This window comes from Puntigrus tetrazona, chromosome 15 (genome assembly GCF_018831695.1).
Source record: "Puntigrus tetrazona isolate hp1 chromosome 15, ASM1883169v1, whole genome shotgun sequence".
Classification (NCBI taxonomy): Eukaryota; Metazoa; Chordata; class Actinopteri; order Cypriniformes; family Cyprinidae; genus Puntigrus; species Puntigrus tetrazona.
The window spans coordinates 7127793-7150919 of NC_056713.1; the positions used below are offsets into that span (position 1 = coordinate 7127793).

The 23127-nt window shown below is 38.2% G+C and overlaps 1 protein-coding gene across 4 annotated transcripts; it reads right to left on the minus strand.

The window, feature by feature from the left end:
- Positions 1-542: 542 nt before the first annotated feature.
- porb (P450 (cytochrome) oxidoreductase b) lies at positions 543-23049 on the minus strand. Of its 4 annotated transcripts, none has more exons than XM_043259207.1 (16): positions 22915-23049; positions 21139-21355; positions 12185-12233; positions 11789-11917; positions 11560-11709; positions 10127-10251; positions 9151-9240; positions 8903-9001; positions 7628-7744; positions 6111-6229; positions 5840-6021; positions 4943-5092; positions 3458-3725; positions 1925-2070; positions 1362-1447; positions 543-1279 (listed from the first exon to the last, which is right to left on the minus strand). In XM_043259207.1, the coding sequence occupies exons 2-16, from the start codon at positions 21300-21302 to the stop codon at positions 1135-1137; spliced, it is 2019 nt and encodes a 672-aa protein (XP_043115142.1). In that variant the 5' UTR covers positions 21303-21355; positions 22915-23049; the 3' UTR covers positions 543-1134. The 4 variants fall into 4 exon arrangements, with proteins under 4 accessions (XP_043115142.1, XP_043115143.1, XP_043115145.1 ...); XM_043259208.1 differs by having other exon boundaries at positions 21139-21319; positions 22915-22933; XM_043259210.1 differs by lacking the exon at positions 22915-23049 and adding an exon at positions 22786-22804 and having other exon boundaries at positions 21139-21319.
- Positions 23050-23127: the final 78 nt, after the last annotated feature.

The following is a 23127-nucleotide window of genomic DNA, read 5'->3' on the forward strand; positions in this document are numbered from 1 at the left end:
GAACTGGTTTAGAGGAGGACTCACTGCAACCTTCTCAGTTTTGGAAAAAAAAAAAAAAAATAATCGCTAGAAAGAACCTAGAATTGCGATAGCAGAATTGAAGAAATGGGGGCTTTTTGTGCCACCATGAAACTCTAATTTTGACATGATCTTAGATAGCATTTTAAAAGTCATTAAACGTAACCTTTTGAGTATGTGTGTGTGTGTGTGTGTTATCGTTGATGATTGGTAATACTGTTCTCATAACACGAGCCTCTGCAGACGACCAGTGAGCAAAAACAGGCCAAAGACAAGGGTGATGTTAAATTTTTATTCAATCATTACAAATATGCCTAAATAGCTGTATGTATTGCAAAAAAAAGGTGCATATAGAAACTATGATTACGTTAAAAAAACAACAAAAAAAACCTACTAATGTGTGTGTGTGTGTGTATATATATATATATATATATATATATATATATATATATATATATATATATATATATATATATATATATATATATATATATATATATATATATATATATATTTTTTTCCCAAATAGTAAACTCTTTTCAGCAGCAGCGCTGGTCCTCTGCTAACGCAAACAAGACCGTAAATAAGGCACTAGAGCTTCCAGAAAAGTCTCAGCATATACATAGAGATTACGAGAAATTATGACATGATGAGAAATGAATACGGTTCAACTTCAAGAAAAATGAAATCTGTGAGGGTCATCCAGTTGAAATGAGCTAACATTCACATTCAGCCATAATAATAATAATAATAATAATAGTAATAAGAAAAACACAGACATTCAGATGCTTTTTCTTCAGAGTGAAATGTCGTGATGTTTAAGACGTCTCGCACTCCTCCAGGAATCGTGTTTCTTGCATGTTTAAAACCACTTTCAGAGCTCCAGTCTCTTCGTGCTTACAAAGTACCGCTTGATCCAGCTCCGCTTGTAGGATGCTAAAAATGAGCCTATCTTTGATTATAAAGTTTCATGCATGTGTATTAGATTAGTAGGATAAGATCACGATTCTACACAGGATTTCTTGCTCTACCGCGGTGTGATATTTTAGAACGAGGTCGCGCGTGCCAGTGACGGACACATCAGGAATGTACAGAAGGGGAAGCAGGCGAGCTGGCTTAGCTCCAGACGTCCTGCGAGTAACGTCCTTTAGTCATGAGCTTCTTGATGTAGTCCACGGCCTGAGCGCGGCTCATTCCTCCCAGCTCCTCTGCGATCTCGTAGAAGGCGTTCTGGACGTCTCGGGCCATGTTACGCGCGTCCCTGCGGAGGAGAGCCACAGCCGGCGTGAGAAGGGTTAAAGAGCGGCTGCGTGTCGTGACGCTGTGAGGGGATGTGTACGCACCCGCAGATGTAGATGTGAGCGTTGTCTGTGTGAACCAGCCTCCAGACGGCCTCCTTGTTCTTCTTCAGCAGGTGCTGCACATACACCTGGAGGAAGCACTCGTCCAGTCAGGTTGGGTTTAAACTAGTCTCCTGATTTGATTCGTTAATCAAAATGATTTATATCAGACGATTTCACACCAGCGCTTTTTATCTGCAAATTACAGCTGGATGCTTAAAAGTTCTGTTTTTGAATCATTTCACGCATGAAATTATTCAAAGTGAAAGTCACAGCAAAACTATCGCGCTCCTGCACTGCTTCATTACTAAACGAATCCACAAATGAATCGAGTGAGTCAAAGATTCATTCATACAGACAGTGAGCCGATTTGTTTCTGAACTGAATGAATCAGTTGAATGAATCATTCAGTGACTCGCCCACTTGCTGGTACCTACCGTTGGTTTTATAAATGATCTCAGCCCACATTAATGTGCACTTATTTTTCAGTTAGTCTGAGAAATTAAATCACATCATCAGAAATACTACTAACAGGATTTTAGGACGTAGCCTAGCATGTGCGCTACCTTCTCTGCCTGGTCTCTGGAGAAAGCCACGTTGAGCGCCGTCAGAACCCCAGTCTTCTCAAACTCCTCCAGGTCCTCTTGGTACAGGAAGTCCTGGTTCTTGTAACGGCAGCCATAGTACAACACCGTGTCTCCAACATCCTTGCCTAGAAGTCAGAAATCAAGATATTAATGGCTTGACAGTGGGCTGAAACTGAACGCTTACCTGGTTGTGTATGAGTGGAATAGGGTGGGAGATATAGGCATCTCCTGTTGTATCTCACATAAAAAGAGTTTTATAAACGCTGCAGATTTCTCTCCTGATTCAAACCAGAACTGGAGCAAGTGTTATTATAAATTACAGACTTGTATTTCAGTTAAAAACAGCTTAGCGATGGGTTTAGTTTGATCCTTTGTCATCTCTGCTGTGGATTGATGCTTTTATCAGCCCTTTTTACTCTCATTCTGACGGCACCCATTCACTGCAGAGCATCCATTCCCCCAAATCTGATGAAATGAACTCATCTACATCTTGCATGGCCAGAAGGTTTTTCCATACCATTATATAAAATGCATAATCATACGTTTAAAATGAATCTAAAATATTGCCATCACAACAACTTCATTTCCAAAAACAAGCTCCCTAATGACCCTTTTTTGGTTTTGCCTCACTTTCCCATTTAAAAATGTATATTGCATTATTTGAAAAATTACTCATTGGTCAGCCTTTATCCTGTTATGTCTCCACTAACATTCAATCTAAAAATTTATTATTTATATGCCTTATATTATACTGGGTTTAAAGCAAAAAAAAAAAAAAAAAAAAAAAAAAGATGGCGGGGTGCAGCAAAGACTGTTTAACATTTGAAAAGACACTATTGTAAAGTTACTGCTTTCCTTATTCAAACGGATTTATTTCATGAATATATGGTTGACCTGAAGAATAAAAACTATCACACACGTTTGGAAAATTATGACTTATATCACTGCTTATCGCCAATAGAGTTGTATTGTTAAATATTTTAACTGTTTTTTTTAGCAACACAAACAAGCCTAATTAATAACTTAGTATGACTAAGGCATTAATAATTGGCTCAAATAAAATGTGAGTAGTTGCATGGTTTTATTGAACAAAACTGTTAAAATACATAACCTAATATACCTATACATAATATGAACATAAAATAAATGCGAGTACATTATGTAATATGACAAATACCAGCAGAGGGCACCCGCTTTTATTTTGAAATCATGATGTACAACAAATGGGATATAGTAAATGGATTAGAAATAGCTTGATGTTGGTTCATAAACGTTGCAGATCTAGTGAGAGCTTTCTAATCAGTTCTTCCATATAAATACACTCTACACAGAGACGCACTTCTCCGTTCATCAGGGCTGTGTCTATTGGACAGCTTACTGTGCACGACTTGTTTATATAAAAGAAAACTATTCTGATTGGCTGGCAGTGTTAGTTTGGTTGCGAGTGAAAGCTGCGCTCCTCTCATACCATTGATAGTTTATTTTTTTGGAGCGGAACAGTGTCTTTCCTACCTTGCTCTCTGAGCCAGCCGCGCTCCTGAATGAAGCCCATGAAGGGGGCGATGCCGGTGCCCGGGCCGATCATGACCACGGGGTTCATGGACTTGAAGGGCAGGCGGAACTGAGACTTCCGGATGTACATGGGCACCGTGGCCTTGTGTCCGTTGTCGGTTGGCATCTTGTTCTTCAGCCAATTAGTGGCGACTCCTTTGTTGACCCGACCCGTCTTGGTCTCGTACTCCACCACTACAGCACAGATGTGGATGCTGTTGGGATGAACCTGTCACGGGCAGAAAACACCTCAATACAGACTGAGTGGAGCAGAAAAGCCATTTATAAATTAGAGATGGGAGAGCTAACAGAAGTTATTTTAACGCTCTCTTTTTGGTGCTGAAATGATTGGTCGACCTAATAAATTATGGTGGAGTAGTCATATGATCGTATATAATCTAATGAAAGAGCCCGCAGTAACTGGTTTGATGACATATTACATATTTGAATGAATATGATGCACGCCGTTCTTGTAATAAACTGCAGTTAAGAAATGATTGCATGATGTTTGCATGAGCTTGGTACTTCAGAAAAGTCACACTTACGCAATAGGTAGCCTTAAAACAAGTAGATTTACAGCAAAAAGTTTATAGCAGCTCTCCAGCGTGGAGCTAGCCAATGATCGAATCTTTTAATTAGTGATCAACTTTGGTTATCATAACCCTAAAAGGTATTTAGGGGAGATTATACTGCGAATAAAACAGCTTATCCAAAAATCATCTCTCTTTATGATTTTCTTATAATGACTTACAAAAGGCTTCAGTTTTTTCATATCGCTAACTAGTTGCTCGGACTGTCATCTAATTGTGTGACAAATACATTTAATTGCATATATTAACTGTAATAGACTTAATAATAGATTTTCAAAAGCTGAAGTGATTATATTTATTCGTTAAAATATGCATGACTCAATATTTTAACTAATTGCAAAAAGTAAATAATCAGACTAATTAATCGATTAACTGCTGTAATAATTGGGAGATTAGTGGATTATCAATAATACTTTGTTTGCAGCCCTAGTACGGTGGAATCATCACTAAAGACAGCTATACTGTAAAAAACTGCAATTTTACAGAAAATAAAATGCTACAGTAAAAGCCTGTTAAACGGTTAACAGTGAATTCCTGTAAAATGTATAGGGAAAAACGTTCCTTGCATTGCATTTTAAAATTGATTTGAATTTTATGTTTTTTCTTTTAAATCTTCTTTATCAGGTTTGTTTATTATCAGGGTTGTTAAATTAATGTTTATTGCATATTTCAGTTTTCGGTATTTAACTGTAATTTAACTTAAAAAAAAAATTTTACAGTAGAATTACAGCAACCGCAGCTGCAGGTTTTTCACCGTAAATTTAACGCATTCGTTTTTTTTACATTGCAGAGAAATACTGTAATTAGAAAGCGCACGCATATTCCATCTTTGAAATGAAAGCAAGCGGTCTCTGACCTTGGAGGAGGACGCGATGGAGTAGTAGCGCGCCTGGAGTCGAGGCAGGAGCTCACAGAGGTGATCGATGGGCGGCCGCAGAGACGGAAGATCCTCCAGAATCGCCAAGATGTTCCTACACGAGTCCAGCACCCAGCTCTGGTACAGCGCCTGACGGAAAACACGGCGTCGGTCAACACTCAACACGACTCCAACAAGACACACACTGAAACAGGGCTAGCTTTAACCGCTAAAACCTTTAACACGACGCAATATCCACATGGAATGAAGTTGCATTGAAAGATAAAAACCTCTGTGATAATGACGCTTTGGCTTCCATTTAATCCACAAATTATGATAAACTGTCCAAGTAGATTTGCCTTTCATGCATGTATTATGAACAGGGGAATAATAATAGAAAGTGCTATAAGTGCAATAATTAGCGTTCTGTAATGCTCACACCACCCTATAATTAATCACAATTAATAAATTCATATTATTCAACTCAAAGGATTCTATGATGGCTTTTCTAATGATGTTTATACTGTACAGCGCTGCATGTTAACAGGTCACACTGAATCAATTCAACAGTTTTATGAAAATCCCTTGATATATTTGATATGTAGCATTTATCCCCTATCACACACATTAATATTACCAAGGAAAATGATCTACTCTGTACTAGTGTCACTGTATCACAACAGGGCCTGATTTCACAGACAAGGCTTAGTCTAAGCCAAGATTTGGGCCTTAGTTCAATCAAGTATATTTATAAACGTGCCTTAGAAAAAAGCATTATCAGAAAAACAAAGGCTCCGATATGTTTTAAGATCAGTTTCTATCTGTTAGACTGCTCAGGTTTACATTTTAGGCTTACGCCTCATCTGTGCAACCTGAATCACGGAGCAGTTTACTTACTTTGCCCTCAGACGAGGACGAGGCCATCTTCCTCATGTTCTCCTGATCTTTGGGGTCAGTGGCGTACTGCGCCATCTCGTAAAGCACGTTTGTGCGCGGAGGATTGGTGACGTCCAGGTAGTGCGTCAGCGCGGTGCGGTACGTGGTCGGGCAGGGGAACGGATGCTTCTTATTGGACTCCTCTGGACACAAACACACACGTATTCATTTAGAAGCGCAGCTTCAGGAATCACGCCAGCTGACGGTCATGAGCGAGTCGCCGGGGTCGTACCGTCCAGGTTGTTGAGCGAGATGACCGTGTCCAGGTCCACCTGGAGGAGCTCGCCGATGCGGCTGACTATGACGCTGTCATTGATGGGATACACGGCCACGTGGTCTCCTGATTCATACCTGCACACACAACACCGTACGGATTCAACATTACTGGTTACCCATCTCTTCAAAACTCAATACAGATACCAAAGGTCCATTTAAAATGGAAAATATTTGCAGATTTACTGCATTTTTTGGGGCTCGCTTTTTTTAGGGACCATTTTTCACCATGACATTTGCCTCAAGCTCTCAATTAGCAATGTAGTTGTCAAGTTGGGTTTCAGATTAAAGGATCTAAAATGTGTTTATGCAGAATAAGACATTGTTACATGTATTAATAAACAGCCAATATGCATGTTATTAAGCAAATAGGTCATGGTGAGAACTGGTCCTTTCAAGAAAGTGTCCCCACATTTATTATTTTTTTTTTCTTTTCATTTATTAATGCATCTTGTATTACACATTGCAACAATTTGTGTCCATTTATATCCACACTGATCCTCGTGTGTTATTAATTCTTGGCAACTGACGCGTGACGCTGTTATACATTTAAAGGGTCACTCAAACATGTTAAAGTGACAGTTCACACAAAAATGGGGAACAGAAACGGTTTGGTTAGCAGTCATTTGAAAACAAGTAAAAGGAAAAGAAATAGTTTGCACTCAACAGAAGAAAGAAACTAGGTAACATTTCATTTTAAGGTCTCTTAACTAGTTGCTTTTGGTAAGCATATATTATTATTCTATAAGACTGCCAACTATTAATAAGCAGTTTGCTGAGAGAGAAGTCATAGTTAATAGTGAATAAGTGTTCCCTTACCTGAAGTGTTACCTGAAACTTATACAGGTTTGAAACAACAGTCTTCATTTTAAGGTGAACTGTCTCTTTAAGTGTAAAAGGGATGCTAGATGGCGCTAAGGGGTCATTTTCATTTTGCAGAAGCAACACAAGGGTGCAAGAATGAGAATGATATATATATATATATAATATATATATATATATATATACACACACACACACATTACTGGATATTACTTTCAACTGTTTAACACGTTTAAGTGCAAAACAGGGTGATGCTTTATTTTATAGTAATAGCAATAAGTTAAGCATAATTGCAAGCATCAATTCTTTTTCCTATCATAACTATACAGGAACATTTAATTATTTTATATACTTATAATTAAACTGTAGCAAGGACACTACAATAAAGTGGATGGCAGTTTATTTTAAGGTGTCCTTGTTACTGCTTACATGTATTTAGTATTACGGTATAAAGTAATCACACAAATGTACACGCAAGTAACCCCAAGCCAAACACTACTCCTAAGCATACAGTAAGTACATGTAGTTTACTAATAATACTCGTTACTTAAATGTATAATTACACTGTAATAACAAGGGCACCTTAAAATACAGTGTAACCCAGTACAGTTGTAAAAATGAATATCTTTATTGTTTAGACATCAGAGGGAGTACCTGATTTTGGAGCCAGTGATGTCCAGCTCCAGGTGCATCAGGTGTCTGTCTCCGGCCTTATTGAGCTTGCGGTTCATGGTGACCGGAGCCAGGAAGGGGTTCTTCGAATCGAAGGGCCTGTGAGAGCAGACGATGAATGACAGAAGGTCAAGCAGGGTCAGAGGGAGAAAAAAAAAACCCCACCACCATACATTTATAAATACAGTTGAAAAAAAGAGACATCTAGCACATTTATCTAATAGGATGTCATTTTATGGTTTTATAATGATCATACCTACAATACAGATTGTGTCAAAGCAGCTTGACAGTGATAAACAGGAAACACATTTACTGCTTCTCTTAATTTATTATGAGTCATGTGCTTACTATCAGGTTATTATCCTGAAAACACTTCGTTTCATTTGGCAGGTGCTTTACCTTGCATTAGTAATTCAGTTTTCAGTACTTGTCAAAAGTTGATGTTCAAAAAGTGTTTTGAGCTCATCAGGGCTGCATTTATGTGAAATATTACTACTTAAAATACCCGTTCCCTAACTGAATATCTGTCCAAATTAAATTTATTTCGGTGTATTTTTACAGCATGATTTTAAATGAAACTTTTTTTTTTTTCAGGATCCTCCAATTAATATAAACAAATAACTTTTGTAATATTATACATGTCTAACCTTGAGCAATTCAATGCACGCTTTCTGAACAAAAGTATTAATTTCTATTTAAAATAAATTAAACATACCGAACATTTGACTGGTAGTATATTAGTTTCTGTATAACTGGCTTAAATAGGAACATTTTAACACTGATAATAAATGAAGGATCACGTGACACTGAAGATGAAAGAAATGAAGCTGAAAATACAGCTGCGCTTCACAGAAATAAATAGAAAACACTTTTTTTAATTGTAACAATGTTTCATAGTATTAGTGCTTACACTGTATTTTGAATTAGTCTTATTGAACATTTACTGTCTTGTGTGCAAGTAATTTAACAGCTAACTAAAGAGCACACGTTTACTTTGATGGATTAATTCAATGGCTTGTGGTTGGAAAAAATCGAATAGCACGCACTCAAAAGTGAATCATATCTCCAAAAATCTATTTCTGAGGGTAAACACTGTTCCTTAATAGACTCTATCCCAGTCTATATTAAATGCAGATAAGGTATGTTAAGCAAACAAGCATCACATGTCCGTCCAATCCGATTAAGTGCAGCTGAAGTGTTCGTGAGACAGAGGTTTGTGAAAGTGTCTTCAGAAGGAGAAGGCTGTGCTTTACTCACGGCTTCTGGTTCTCGAAGCTCTTGAGGCGACCCAGCTCTCCGGAGTAGATCTTATTCATGTTCAGATCGCCGTGTACCTTCAGCTCATACTGACGGATGCTGAGAGACACAGAGAGAGAGAGAGTGTTTTAAGAGCTTTGTGTCAGCCCGTTGGTCCGCTTTCAAGGTGTTAATGAGCAGGGTACGTTCCCCGCTCGGGTCGCGGTGACCCGCTAACAAAAGACCGAGAGACCACTGAGCATTCAGACCTGGATTCCTCTCCCGTCGCTTCGACCCCGAAGTGTTCGCACACAGCCGGCCAGAACTGTTCCCTCCACGACACGAAGTCCTCCTCGAGACTGAGAGAAACAGATCGGTACATTACTAACACACCTCCACCTCAGTCATCCTCAACAGTCCCACAGTCACACTGAAAGCTGTGCTGTCAAACCATTCATCGCATCCAAAATAAGTTTTTGTTTATATATGCGTTTGCATGGTGTGTATGTATGTATATATATATATATATATATATATATATATATATATATATATATATATATATATATATATATATATATATATATATATATAATATATATGTGTGTGTGTGTGTAATTAATAATAATAATAATTTAACCAACAGTATAAAACACATCAAGTGTATCAAGATTGTACTTAAGTGCACAATAGCTGTGTAATAGACTGGGTCTGTTATGTGTGACAGGAGCTGTCTCTTACATCTATATAATAATTACAGACTGCTCTATAACTTAGTTACTAAGGTACTAGGTAACTAAGGTACATTTTGTTTTATGCCGGTGCATTGCTTTAGGTGATTACTGTGCATTATGAGACCTTTAAATACGTCTTACCAAAAATGTTCTGTTACTGTAAATGTTTTCATTAAAAGACTGATTCATTTTTATTGACTTTATTAGACGCAAATGGTTGATTATAAAACACTGAATCCAGAGGGGGGAAAAAATGCATAGGGATATGCAAATAGCATTTCATGGGCCCCAAATTAAAATGCATCCTACAGACACATGGACTGTATTTCCTTCCCCCAAAAAAATGTAAAGAAGTGTTTAATACATTTTAGTTCGGTTTCTCCTTTGCACTTCAAAATACCAAGAAATGTCGTGTTTGGCATGAAACGTAGTGGGATCGTTTTCATTTTGGGAACTGGATGGTGCTCAGACATTTTATAATCAGACAGAAGTGTTTAAGAGCGCCACTCACTTCCCGTCATCGTCTCCCATTCCCAGGTCAAAGATCCTCTGTGCTCCCAGCTCAGCCAGTCTCTTGTCCACATACTTTCCTGTGGCATTATAGTGCTCGTAAGTCTTATTTCCCAGCGCAAACACCTGAAAAATACGTTTACGATATAGATTAATACAAACAGGTGAATATGGAATGCATTATATTTCTTATATTCACCTGTTATGAAGATCACAAGTGGTCAGCATTTAATAAATAAGTGTAAATGCAGTAAAAAAAAAAATAATAAATTTTATTGTATTAAATTATGTTGTTATTTTATCTTACATTTTTGACCAATTTGTATTCAGTTTAACTTTATGTGCTAAAATAACCAAACCTAAAACAACACACAAAATTACACTTAAATAACAGATTTTTTTTACTTGTTTTTGTTTTAACTAAAGATACAAGGTGCATTTTAATTCATTATATGTGAATTACCATTTCAGTGCTTGACAGAGCAAAGGTTGTTGCTATATGAACAATAAATGTCAGGGTTATTGGACATAAAAATGCCAGCATGTGTGTTAAGAATGATCTGAAGGTGAGCGTGTAATGCTGAAAGGCTGTTCATTTTGCGCGCACTGTTCCTTTAAATGCACTCAGTCACATCAGCGGTCAGCACTTCTGCTAAACCTGTGTGCTCACTGCTCTTTAAACCACCGGTTCTGTCGAGTCACTCAACTTTGCGCAACGCCAGTGTATTCTACGTCGAGAAAGACTTTGGCTTGTGGAAGTATGACGCATCATTCCCGAGATTCACTTCTGCTGTGTGTCATGGGTCTTGTCTGCTCAAGCGTAAGCCGGGAAAGCACCTAACCTGACAACCACTTCAATAAAAAGGCCCTGAGCGCACATTTACAAGAACGGTTCACCCAAAAAAAACAAAAAAAACAATTGGCCATCCAAGATGTAGATGAGATTGTTTCTTCATCAAATGTAGCATCAGTGTCTCATGAACGGCTGCTCTGTAGTGAATGGGTGCCGTCAGAACGAGAGCTGATAAAAACGTCACAATAAGCACTCCGGTTCATCAGTTAACATACGAAGACATAAGAAATAAATTAACCCATTTCAACTTTAAACCGGCACTTCTGGTTAAAATACAAGTCTATAATCTACAATAACGCCTCCTGCAGTAAAAAAAGAAAGCAACATTCTCATTTTTCGCTGAAAGCGATAGTTTGAAGTTAAAAAAAACTGCAGTTTTTGTCTTCTCCAGATGTTAACTGATGAACCGGGGTGCCGTGTGTTCTTGTGACGTTTTTATCTGACGGCACCCATTCACTACAGTTCTCCAAATCTGATCAAGAAACGCCCTCACCTACAACACGGATGTCCTGGGGGCGGGCACATCTTCAGGCGAGGTTATCTTTACTGTAATCACGTGACTGCTGTGACGAGGAACTCACCGTATATTTAACGCCGCTGAAGTCAGCATCTGCCTCCTGTAACCAGTCGTAGAAGTCCTGAGCGTTATCGGTCGGGTCTCCCTCTCCGTACGTGGCCATGCAGAAGATGGCTATGGAGTTCTCGATCTCGCTCAGACGGGAGAGCTCGCTCTGCAAAGACACGCGCGTGTGAGCAAACACCAACAGCAGGAGGAGGAAGAGCCGCTTTCCATCCCACCGCGTGTATTACCAAGTCGTACTCCTCTGGATCCGCCGCCATTCCCTTCATCCCGTAGCGATGAGCATCTTTTGCGAGTCTGTTGGCAAACTCTTCAGCCGTGCCCGTCTGTGAGCCGTAAAACACCACGATATTCTTGCCCTAGAGGGACATGTTAAAGTCATGAAGCAATGCAGTCAAATGACCAACCCACAAGATTCAGTCAGTTCCTTCGCATTCAACCAAAGAAACTGTGACATATTCAACACTTTGATTAAACTGTAAACACAAAACCATTTTGGCTTCCTTTAAACAAGTTTCAGCCAATTCAGTTATAATATTTCGCCTAAAACACACCTTTAATGATTGTGTTTGGTCATTTTAACATATCGGTCTCTACTGGAAAAGAGAAGGGTAAAAATGTCTCACCGTTTTCTTCATTTTGTCAATAAAACTGGTTTCTCTGGATGTTTGAGGCCTATAACACACATATTAACAGAGGTCAGGCATCAAAATGGGTTACAAAAAAAAAATCATTATAAATGATCGTGCAAACACATACTGAGAAAAAAATAAAAAGCTGAAGTTTTAAGCACTTCTCTGTAGATCAGTCCTGAACTGACACACAGCATGCGAGTACTAAACCCTTTCATGTCTTACTGCGCTTGAACGAAATTAAGGAAAAGATGCATTATTAAAAGCACCAAAAAATAAATGAAATAAATACAGAATAAGTTCATAAATAAATACACAAGTTACTCTTGCTTAAATTGTAATGCTGATAATTTAGTACCAATATCCAGAGAAACATCACGTCTGCAGATAAAAAACCAGCATTTTTAGAGAGTTCAAATCTAAATAAGACTGTTTAACAGACTCTCTCTAAAATATTTTGCTGCCATATAGGGATGGAAAACTAATAATTGTATTAATTTAATCTGTCTCTTGGTTTTCTTTTAATGCTGCTGTTAATGAGAAAAAAAAAATATGTTGTTTCACTGCACACTTTCATATGAAAAATGTGGAGAAAAAAAAAAAAAAAAAAAAAAAGAATTCGCTTAAGGTATTGTAAATTATTTATAAAAAGCATTATGCAAAAGGTAAAAAAAAAAAAAAAAAAAAAAGAAAAAAAAAAGAATAGTATCCAAATCTCACCAGCACCAGACTTTTCCCCTCAATAAACCTCAGTTTGTCATTTTAAGTATTAAGGGTGTAGGATATGCTCATGGGTTCATGTTTTTTTTATTAGCATGCATGCGTTTATTAGTGCTTATAAACAACTAGTTAATAGTCGGAAGCGGCACCTACAGCAAAATTTGCAATTGTTCAGTTTCATCTGGTAATTTGCCTCCATTTTTTATTTTTATTTTTTTTTTTTTTACATCAACTCTTTTACATACGCACACAGACAGACGTTAAAACGCAATTGTAAAAAAAAAAAAAAAAAAAAAAAAAAGAGTTCAAGAGAGTTCAGTGAATAGAAAAAGCGTGAGAGAATTTTCACTGTGTAAAAACTCTGGGCTCGCGGCCAACTGTTGCACAAGGACGTGAATAGTGTGATTTAATGAGTGAAAACTGCTGCTGAACTCAGTTTTAAATGGAAAACAAGTGTTTTAAAAAGATACTATTCTCCTTTAAACAAGACAACGATTTTAACCAACTTTCATTAACGCTGAAAGACAATCATCAGCGCTTTTCCCCTTCAAATACTACATTTAGACCTATGATAATAAAAAAAGTTTTTGGTTTTTTTTTAAATTAGGGTTTTTATTGTGTACTTGATCGAACCGTGCCTGTATAGAGACACAAACATACGAGACTTTCCATGCTAGCTTCATTTTCATTCTTTCGGAGCACATTCTGCACGTCTGCCTCGTCCGACTCACTCCGCTCAGGTCGCATGCGATGATGCGAACCATCTGAAAGATCACGTTCAGGCGCGCAAATCGTACTCATCCAGGACCAGGAGCGCTTCGGCAAACACTCACCTATCGATGGCGACCAGCCGGTCCTCGGGTAAAGAGAACACACAGCCCATGATCACACCAAACGCGTCCAAGAACGAAGACGCCAAGACAGCCCCGTCGCAGCCGAGACCATGCGTAACCAAATAACAGAAAACGGACGAGGACCTGAAGGAGAGCTCGACTGCATGTGAAGGAGTGGATTCCAGAAGCTGTTAGAGCGGGAACGGTCCATCGGGAACGCTCTGCAGACGACTATCGAGACGGGGAAGCATCGTGCCGATTCCCTACGCTCTCGAACACGTGCGCCGGCAACATCTGGACGCCACACAGCGGCGCTCCCAAGCGCGCCAAACACTCGCGTAAACAAACAGAAAACTTGAGAAAGGCCCTTCAACCTCTCGTGATCCCGGAGCGAACACGGAGCGCTCCTTCAGCGCCGGCTTCTCGAGACGGCCACAGTGAACGAGCGAGCTCCGGCCCCTCCCGCCGGAGAACAGGGTCGCCGTGGCAACCACATCTATCATAAAGGGATCCTCCTGTGACAGGCCAGGCAACGCGAGCAGCGAGACAAATTGGAAATGGTTTCCACATAAATGGGGAGGGAGAGAGAAAATAGGCTGAACATAATGGAGGGCTTGTGCTGCGCCTCAACTTTCCACCTCTGGTGAGGCTCAGGAGAAAGACTTGGCTGGCCTCGCCGAGCACAGACTCCACTGACATGAGGATTTGAAAAGATATATATACTTTCATAAACACTTTAAGTAACATAACAGAGAGAGAGAAAGCCCAACTATTCAGACAAAAGAACAACTGAGTGACTGTAACGTAACCCCCCTCTTCTCTAAAAGGAACGGTTCAGCCAAAACTTTAAGAAATCTTCATCAGGTTTGGAGAAATTGCATTAGTGTTTCGCAAATGGACGCTCTGCGGTGAATGGGTGCCGTCAGAACGAGAGTAAAAAAACTCACAATGATCCACAGCACTCCAGTCCATCAGTTTATGTCTTGAGAGAGAAGCGAAATCAATCACTAGGACATGTTTAACTATCAAAGAAAATGAATCCATAAGCCATGATAATGCTTTCTTCATTGAAAAGTGGTCTGGTCTGAGAGAAATCTGCACTATGGATTATGTTTTTTTCTGAATATTTTAGCCTGAAGTGACAGTTTCAAGTTAAAAATATCTTAAATGAATTTGCTTCAGCTTTTGTCCTCTCATGAGCTGTGGATTATCGTGATGTTTTTAATCAGCGGTTCGTTCTGACGGCACCCATTTACTGCAGAGCATCCGTTACCGAGACACTGATGAGATTTCTCCAAATCTGATCAAGAAGCAAAGTAAAGTTTTATTTGGGATGAAATAATCCGTTAAGCTGAACGGTGAGGACAGAGAACCGTTTTTCACGGTAAGATCGAGAAAATGCACTAAAAAGCATAAGGTGGGTTTAAGATGATGTATTTTTTATGGACTTCATCTTGGAATTGAATCTAAGTAGTAGTTGATAAATAAAATAAAGCTTTAAACAGCTGACCGCATTCTTCCCTTTCTTAAAGAGAATGAAAGCGCTCTTCTGTGTATTTTATACATTGAATGGTCAGCTGATCTCTACAGACAGAACCAAATTCAATTTCTGCTTTCGTCGCTAATTATAAGACAATATCTGTGAAGCAGCTGTTATGTAACATTAGGGGCTGGACTGATGAGCACGGATATCTGGAAGACAATAACAAGCCATAATCAGCTTGATTTACAGCCTCATTACACATGTATTTGTGGTGAGTTAGCGACTAAAGCACAATCACTTAACATTTAGAAAGATTCATCGTGTCAGTAAAAGTTGCTAAGGAATGATTCGATGTTTTTTTTTTTAATTAAAGGAACTTAATGTAATGGTTTCATGATTTAAAGGAGAGATCACATGCCTGCTGTATGAGCAGAACACTTCAGAGACTTTATATTCAAGAAAAGAAGAGCGTTACCAATATAGCAATAAAAAGCTCAATTCATTGAAACTGGTGACCCTCCACTGGAAATAATGCAGGGAATCTGATTATGCTACCAATCATAGACTGAATATGACGACACTGAATTTAATAAAGGTCTGTTAGTTTGCATTGACACTCTTAAGACTTAATGCTCATATCTATCTATGCATGTGATTGAATACGATGCAAAAACATGGTGTGCATATAAATCTCTGACACATGAAAAGGGAAACCTACTGTGCGTTTATAAAGTACTTCGTGTCATTAACAGCATTCACTTCTATATTACAAAACTATATACAATCACTACAATACATCATTTGAATAAGGTTTGTGAAGGAGGCAGTGTATTTTTGAGCTTGAGTTCCTTAAATAATAAAGTTTGACACAAAGAGACGCTCTTCTTATATTTTATGGCCATTTGCAGCACTGTATGTTGAAGCACAATTGTTTTTACATTTAATCAGTGAGTTAGAATAATAAAGACGTATGGGCTGTTACCAAGCAAATTAAATCAGTATCAACGAAATTCATCTTTGCAATGCAGCGGAAAAAACAGAAACGGCAGCTGAAGTGGCTTTTACATGCGCTCATACACCGGTCAGTTACAAGTGCTTGTGTCATTTCATATTAAAGCTGCAGATGTAACGGTTCGTGAGCAGGACTCACTGGAGTCACTTCTCTATTACTAATCACACCTCAGTCTGCTCATCAAAGAACAAAATGAGCAAAAGAGTCATCTATTTGTAACTCAGTGTTTGTTCAGGGCACAGGTGTATGACATTTATTATCATGGGCTTATGTGAATATTGTTGACTTTAACTGTGTTTATGTGAAGAAGCTCACAAAGGTGTTATTTGTCTAATGAATGTAAATATGATAGCTCACAATAATACTGTATTGCTAGTATAGTCGATATTTATGGTTAAATATCAGAGAAAAATCCTAGATATCAGCAGTATTGGTATCAGAGATACTTGCCTTCAGTCATAAAAAAAAAGTCATTAAATAAATGTTAAAACATACTGTCTTTGTTTCTATGTTAATTTGAAGATTGAATGTGAAATTATTGCAATATAAAAGTATATGCAAAAACTGTGAAATTGGGTGGAATAAACGTTAATTAATTGTGTGTTTTGAGGTTAAATTGAGATTAATTTAATAAATAATTTAATTTAATAAATGTTAATTTAATTAAATGCTGAAGTGAATAAATGCAGATCATTTATTCATTCATTTATACATATCTGCATTTAATCATTTCAGCATTTAATTATGCATTTCATTTATTTATTCATTCATAATTTTCAAAAGTGCCATTTTTAATTGTACAATGTGTTGTAACACAGTTATTTGTACATTTATTGAGGTTTTTCTGTACTTATTTCTACTACATTCCAGCGCCCATATGTTAATAAGGTAGGCGGTCCTAACCTCTCAACGTAGGATTGGTTAAAAGTGCTGTATGTAGGATTGACCTAGGTATTGCAGTCCTAATTCAAAATACTTTGACTCCTTTCATTTGCCAGCTTCCATGACTGAAAAGAGATCTGCTCTGTTTTCCACCAACTGGCAACCCGGGGTTCCGAAACCCGATTGGGTGAGCTGGTAGTGGGCGGGCTTAACAAACCCAAATGGAAGCTGGTATTCTGGGCCAGAAAGCCCATTTTAAAGGACAACAGATTGCTGCATTGCTTTTCAGATTAACTTTTTAGCATGTTTCTTCAATACACATTATGGTATTTTTATGCTTTAACAAAATCCTACATACAGCACCTTTAAACAGGATAGTTATCGTTATGGCTGTACTAACGTTACCGTGAACACTACTGTGGATAACTGCTGATGATTAGCGTTTAATAGCATCTGATATAGATCCACCAATGTTTTTTTTGAACGTGTAGTCGATGAATTAGTTATCAGCTAAGTGCTGGTATGTATATAGACCTTGATCCAGCTTTGTTCACTGGTCTTCAAGATGCAGCAGGCCAGCTTCACATGCGCTGGAAAAACACACGGTTTAAAAGTGTTTTTGGTCTTGTGGGTGTATTCGCGCACTATGGGTGCTGGGCGGAGCCAAATAGGATTTAAAGACGCTGTCAGAGCGGCGTCATAACACCGACCCTACATCTACCCCTTACAGAAAAGTCAGGTTAGTCAAGTTAGCAGGCTAACTAGGCTAATTGCTATCTCGAGGTACAGAAACGGTTGTTATGACTAGTTTGCCGACCTGACTGATCCTGCATTGAGATGTTAGGACCGCCTACCTTATTAACATTCGAACACAGAAATAAATAAATATAGAAGTGCATAAATAAGGGTATTATAACACAAATGGTACAAAATAGTACAATTTAAAACAACACTTTTGACAATAATTTACACATAACTGCATTTATTTCTACATTTACGTCTTCATTTATTTATTCATTCATGCATGCGTTTCTACATTTATTTGTGAATTTATTATTTTGTACTTTTTTGTCCTCCATCCCTGCATCAGTAGAGCTTGACATTTACTGGCCCCCAAACACATGCTGCCCGTGGCGTTTGACGTCGACATGTTCTGCTAAGACTTTGACGAACACACAGGTGAGGACCACGCCGCGGCTCGTTCAGCACAAGACTGAGCCTCTTATTAGGAACAGGTCTGTTCGCCTGGCAACCGGCTTGCTTCTATTCAAGCGCAGAAGTACAGCTTCTACCCACTTCAGTCAGGAAAAACAAATGACTGAATTTTTTGTTTTGTTGGGGAAAAAGTACGCTTCTCAAAGAAAGTCTACACCGGACAATCAAACGAGAGAAGAAATGTTGGGTAGCAAACGCTTAGGAAAGAGCATTACGGACAGACCTGATATACTACTTTTACAATAAACAGCAGATAATAACAGGAAGAGGGCATTGTAAGCAAAAAAAGAAAAACATGCATTTACTTTTAGACCTGCTCAATAAATATAAGAGAAGATATTACATGCATTCTGATTTTAAATCATGCAAATAGTAATATTCGGTGCTGTACATCCCTATAAATAACTTCCCGATTCTGATCATTTAAGAAGGCAGATGCGTGATTAATCATCATAAGGAGCTCGCTTCAAAATTTATACAAAACGATTCAGCTATTTTACGTGATCTTTGACATACGAAGTTCGAAGAGCAAAATTCGAAACACCGGCCATCCCACTGACCCCGAAACGCTCTTCGCAACCAGACAGAAAGTTGCACGCCGTCACGAAAAAAAGTGTTGCTAAAAAAGCTAAAAAACGTGCATGTGTGTTTAGTGTTAACCAGACAGAGAAAACCTGTGAAAAACAAGCGAGAATACCGGACCACAAATAAAGTTAAGTGTTGTTTAAGCATATCTCTATAAGCTTGATCTCTATGAGCGAGAACGGTGACAGAAGGCAGAATTGCTGATTGATCAAAAATGTAATCTGCAGTTAGCCAAAGTAACAGGAGGAGATACAGTGTGGAGATTAGGAAACATTACAAACTAATTAGGAAGTGTGAGTCACAGCTCTTCAGTCTTCAGAAACGGAGCACTCTTTGCAGCCAATACTTTATAACAGAATAAAATAAACAAAACCCCAAATAGACAGATCTGTATTTTTATTTTGTGTGTGTGTGCCTAGTAGCCTCTAGGGTGTAGAGTATATTTATTATTCATCTCACGTGCTCAAAAACAGCTTCAGCGTTGCTCAAAATCAATAAAAAGAGTCAAATAAACAATCTAGAACAGCAGCACGGAAAAGTTTGGTTGAGCTTCTTGAATTTACGCTTCCTTCAGAACGAGGGATATTCACGTCACTTGAAAGATCTTTCCTCGAGCAAGACCAGAGAACGCAACACGACATTGTAATGCATTACTTTTGGAAGTGACTTTGAGCTAATTAACAAATCTGAATATTTAAGTAGTGACACAAACTTCAATAATAACTGGGTTGGTTTTTAATGAAAGCAATCACCCTTAACACAAAAACAAATATGTTGGTTTAGTTTTTAAACAATAATTGGGGTGGTTTTGTGGACCTGGCAACCCTTGGGAATACGTTCCTGGATAAAATAAATAAATAAATCTATGATAGAGGTTTGTCGATTTGTCAGTTAGAGGTTTTGCTTTTATTATTTTCAGCCAGCCCTAACGAAGAGGCTTCTTTTCTTTTCTTGTTTTTTTTTTTTAAGGTCTCTGTCGTTTTCTGATGCTGCACAAAGACAGCATTCCTTTACTGACATCAGATTATTAAAGAAGTTAAAGTATTCAAATGATCGTTATAAAAGTTTTAAATTACAGAGTATGTTTAGGTGCTTTTAGCAACCAGAAAAGCACATTTCCAGTCTTCTTTCCTCATTTCCCCTAATCATATTTTAAGATATGGTACCGTTTATGGCACACTACGCCATATTTACGTCACAGCACTTTCATATCACTGCTCTTTGATGTAGACAGCATCCGTTGCCCTCGTTTGCAAGCAGCTGTTAAATAACTACACTATAATTCATGGCATTATCTTAATCTGATTTTCTGGTAGTCGTAAATGCGAAATGTAGCCATTCATGGAAATCATTTTTTTTTATTCGACTCAATTCTGACGCCGAAGCCGGGCCGTGTGTAATGGCAGAGAGATAAATGACGCGCTGCGGTTTATCTCACTAATAGCTCAGGAGTGACTGTGATGTCTGGCATTGAGTAAGACCTTTCCCAATGACATGACTCAAGGCTAGGCAAGCAATAAACAGTCCCTGCCATCGGCTGAATCAGCTAAGAAAACACACACCGTCTCCGGGAGGACTGAAGCTGTCAAACACCTCTACTTCTAATTATACTCTTCATTTACAAGAGATTATATTTTGGATCAAGCCTGCTTACAGTAACTTAGTTGAGGCGAGAACTAAACATAAAAGTAACATCAATATTAATTACTGGACAGAATTTAGAAATTGAACTTTTGTTTGGGATTGTTTGATATTATGATAAACAGTCAAGATCCAGTTATTTCCCATCATGCACTTTGGCATGAATGAATAATAAGGTTAATCATTTTTGCTGTTTTTGAGATGAACACGGTTTAGTGGTTGATTATAACATTCATTTAAGTAACTCGCCGTTTTGTGACTTTTTATACTCATTTATACTCAAACGTTGTGATTATTAATTAATATTATTGAGAAAGTGACAGCAATTAATTATTATAATTACAAGGGTATATTGTATGAACACTGCTTTTTCAGCATAAATTATGTGGAATAATATTAGCACGGTGTATGCTAACACTACACACACACATGCTGCATTACCATTATGAAATTATAATAAAACATGAAATCGTACACTTTCGGGGTGAAACACGGCCCAGAATTTGATTCACACCAATTTAAAACGGCTAAAAAAGCTTTCTGCCGTTCTTCCACTCGACACACCGGAGGTACTCACGTCGACTCCAGTTTTTTGAAGTCCGGGATGGGCTCAGCTTTTTTGCGGAAGATCAGCCAATAGATGAGCAGGCCAGCGATGAGCGAGAAGAGGAAGATGTCCAGGTTACTGAAGAAGGGCTCGTCCTCCTCCATCAGCTCGCGGTCGGCCTGTGAGTCTGCCATCGTTACGAGGAGCGCCGCTGCGGGACAAACACTCCACCAATCAGCAGATAGTCCTAACGTTCAATAACCCAACATAATTAGTCATTTGAAGCGCCACACACAGAGAATGTATTCTTGCTAGCGTCTACGAATAGAAGGCGAAAGAATTTTGTGTGTAAATCTGACCTTAAAATGGTTTTCGACTACCGTTTTTCATACAAAAAGCATATAGTGATATTTTTACTAATGTTAATGAGGTGTGCTATATGCATGCTTTACTTGTGGTTATCATGATCTAAATGTACGCCACTACTTTTTAAGGTCTGACATTTATTGCGATAATTAAATGTTAATGACTGTCGGGCTCGTCACAATATTAAGTATTAGTAAAATATTTTTGAAAGGGAGATGACCCTTCGTTCAACCCTTGCGCTGAAAGCGTTTACGTAATTTGGCGCCCCAGGCCAAAAATTACCAGCCTTTAACAACTGCTTGTAAATCGCTTGACATGCCCAAAAATTTTTTTTTTTTAAAAGCATTTGTGAAAAATGTCGGCAGTGTTCACTAAAAAGCAGAAGTGCATGAGTTCAGGTCAACGAGGTCTATGAATATCGGCCCCAAAGGCGAACACAGAACCCTGCGACAAATACAAGGAATAAAATTAAGCTATTTCCATAAAAAGTTGTTATAAACTGAGCGAACAATGACAGATTTAGACAAATAACATTAACCTGCCTCTTCAGTGGATAAACTCCTCTACAGGTCAAAATGACTCGAGCCAAATGTCGAAACAAACTGATCTGAGCTATGAAATTTACACCCAACTATTAGCAAATAAAACTATTGTGCCGTAGCAACTGAATGAACCAGACCTCCATCAGATGTTAGTACTACAAACTCCTGACTTTACTGCCTTGACATGACCGGCCATATCTCGCCTATTAGTCATGAAGAATACAAAAAGGGGAACCAAGCATTTCTAGTAAATCTATTAAACCACATTTCTGAATCCACTCTGTCAGCATCATATAACATGACCCAGCTCAAAATGACTATTACCTGCCATTCACAGAAAAAAAAAAAGAGTTAACGTCAAGGTTTTCTTTGCACATTTTCTACAGCTAATCACTTACTGCACTGAAGCATACGAACGACATTTAAAAGCAAAATTAAAAAAATAATTGGTGAACTATGTAATATCGTACAGACTTAGACACCCTATTTATATTAAAAAATATGAAATTCAACAGATAGCGAACAACAATGTAACTCTTTTACGTCTACACCGTTTAAAAATCACAATAACTTAGAAAACAACGTACTAAATTACAGCGCATTTTAACTGTAAAAAAGTCATTATGATTAGAAAACCAGTATGCGTTTTCTAAAACGCTGAGGAAACTCGAAAACATCAATCTGTAGAATTAACTCTCGCCTGAAACTCGTTCTTTTCGCTGTGTGAGCTCTTTTTTTGACGTATTTCAGTAAAATTGACTACACGAACCCACTGGAAATCTTCAGCGGTGCCTAAAAGCAGACATTATCATTATCGCGCATTAACTAATAGTCGTGAGGTGAGTGCTATGACGATAAAAGCTAGTTTTAAGACAAGTAAGTTTTAAAAAGTTCTTACCTGCTCACTTGAGCACTGACGAGCGTTTCAGGCGACGCGGAAACCCCTCGGTCATACCCGCTGGACCGGTCCATTCCGCCGAGGGGGGGAGGCCTGCTGTGCTTATGAAGTTATGCCTTTTCACGTGAATGAACACGGTCATATGTGTCTGTAGTGTTTGTCACTCATAATGTTAAATGTGTAGTAGCGTGTCCTGCTTTCTCGTTGGGGTTA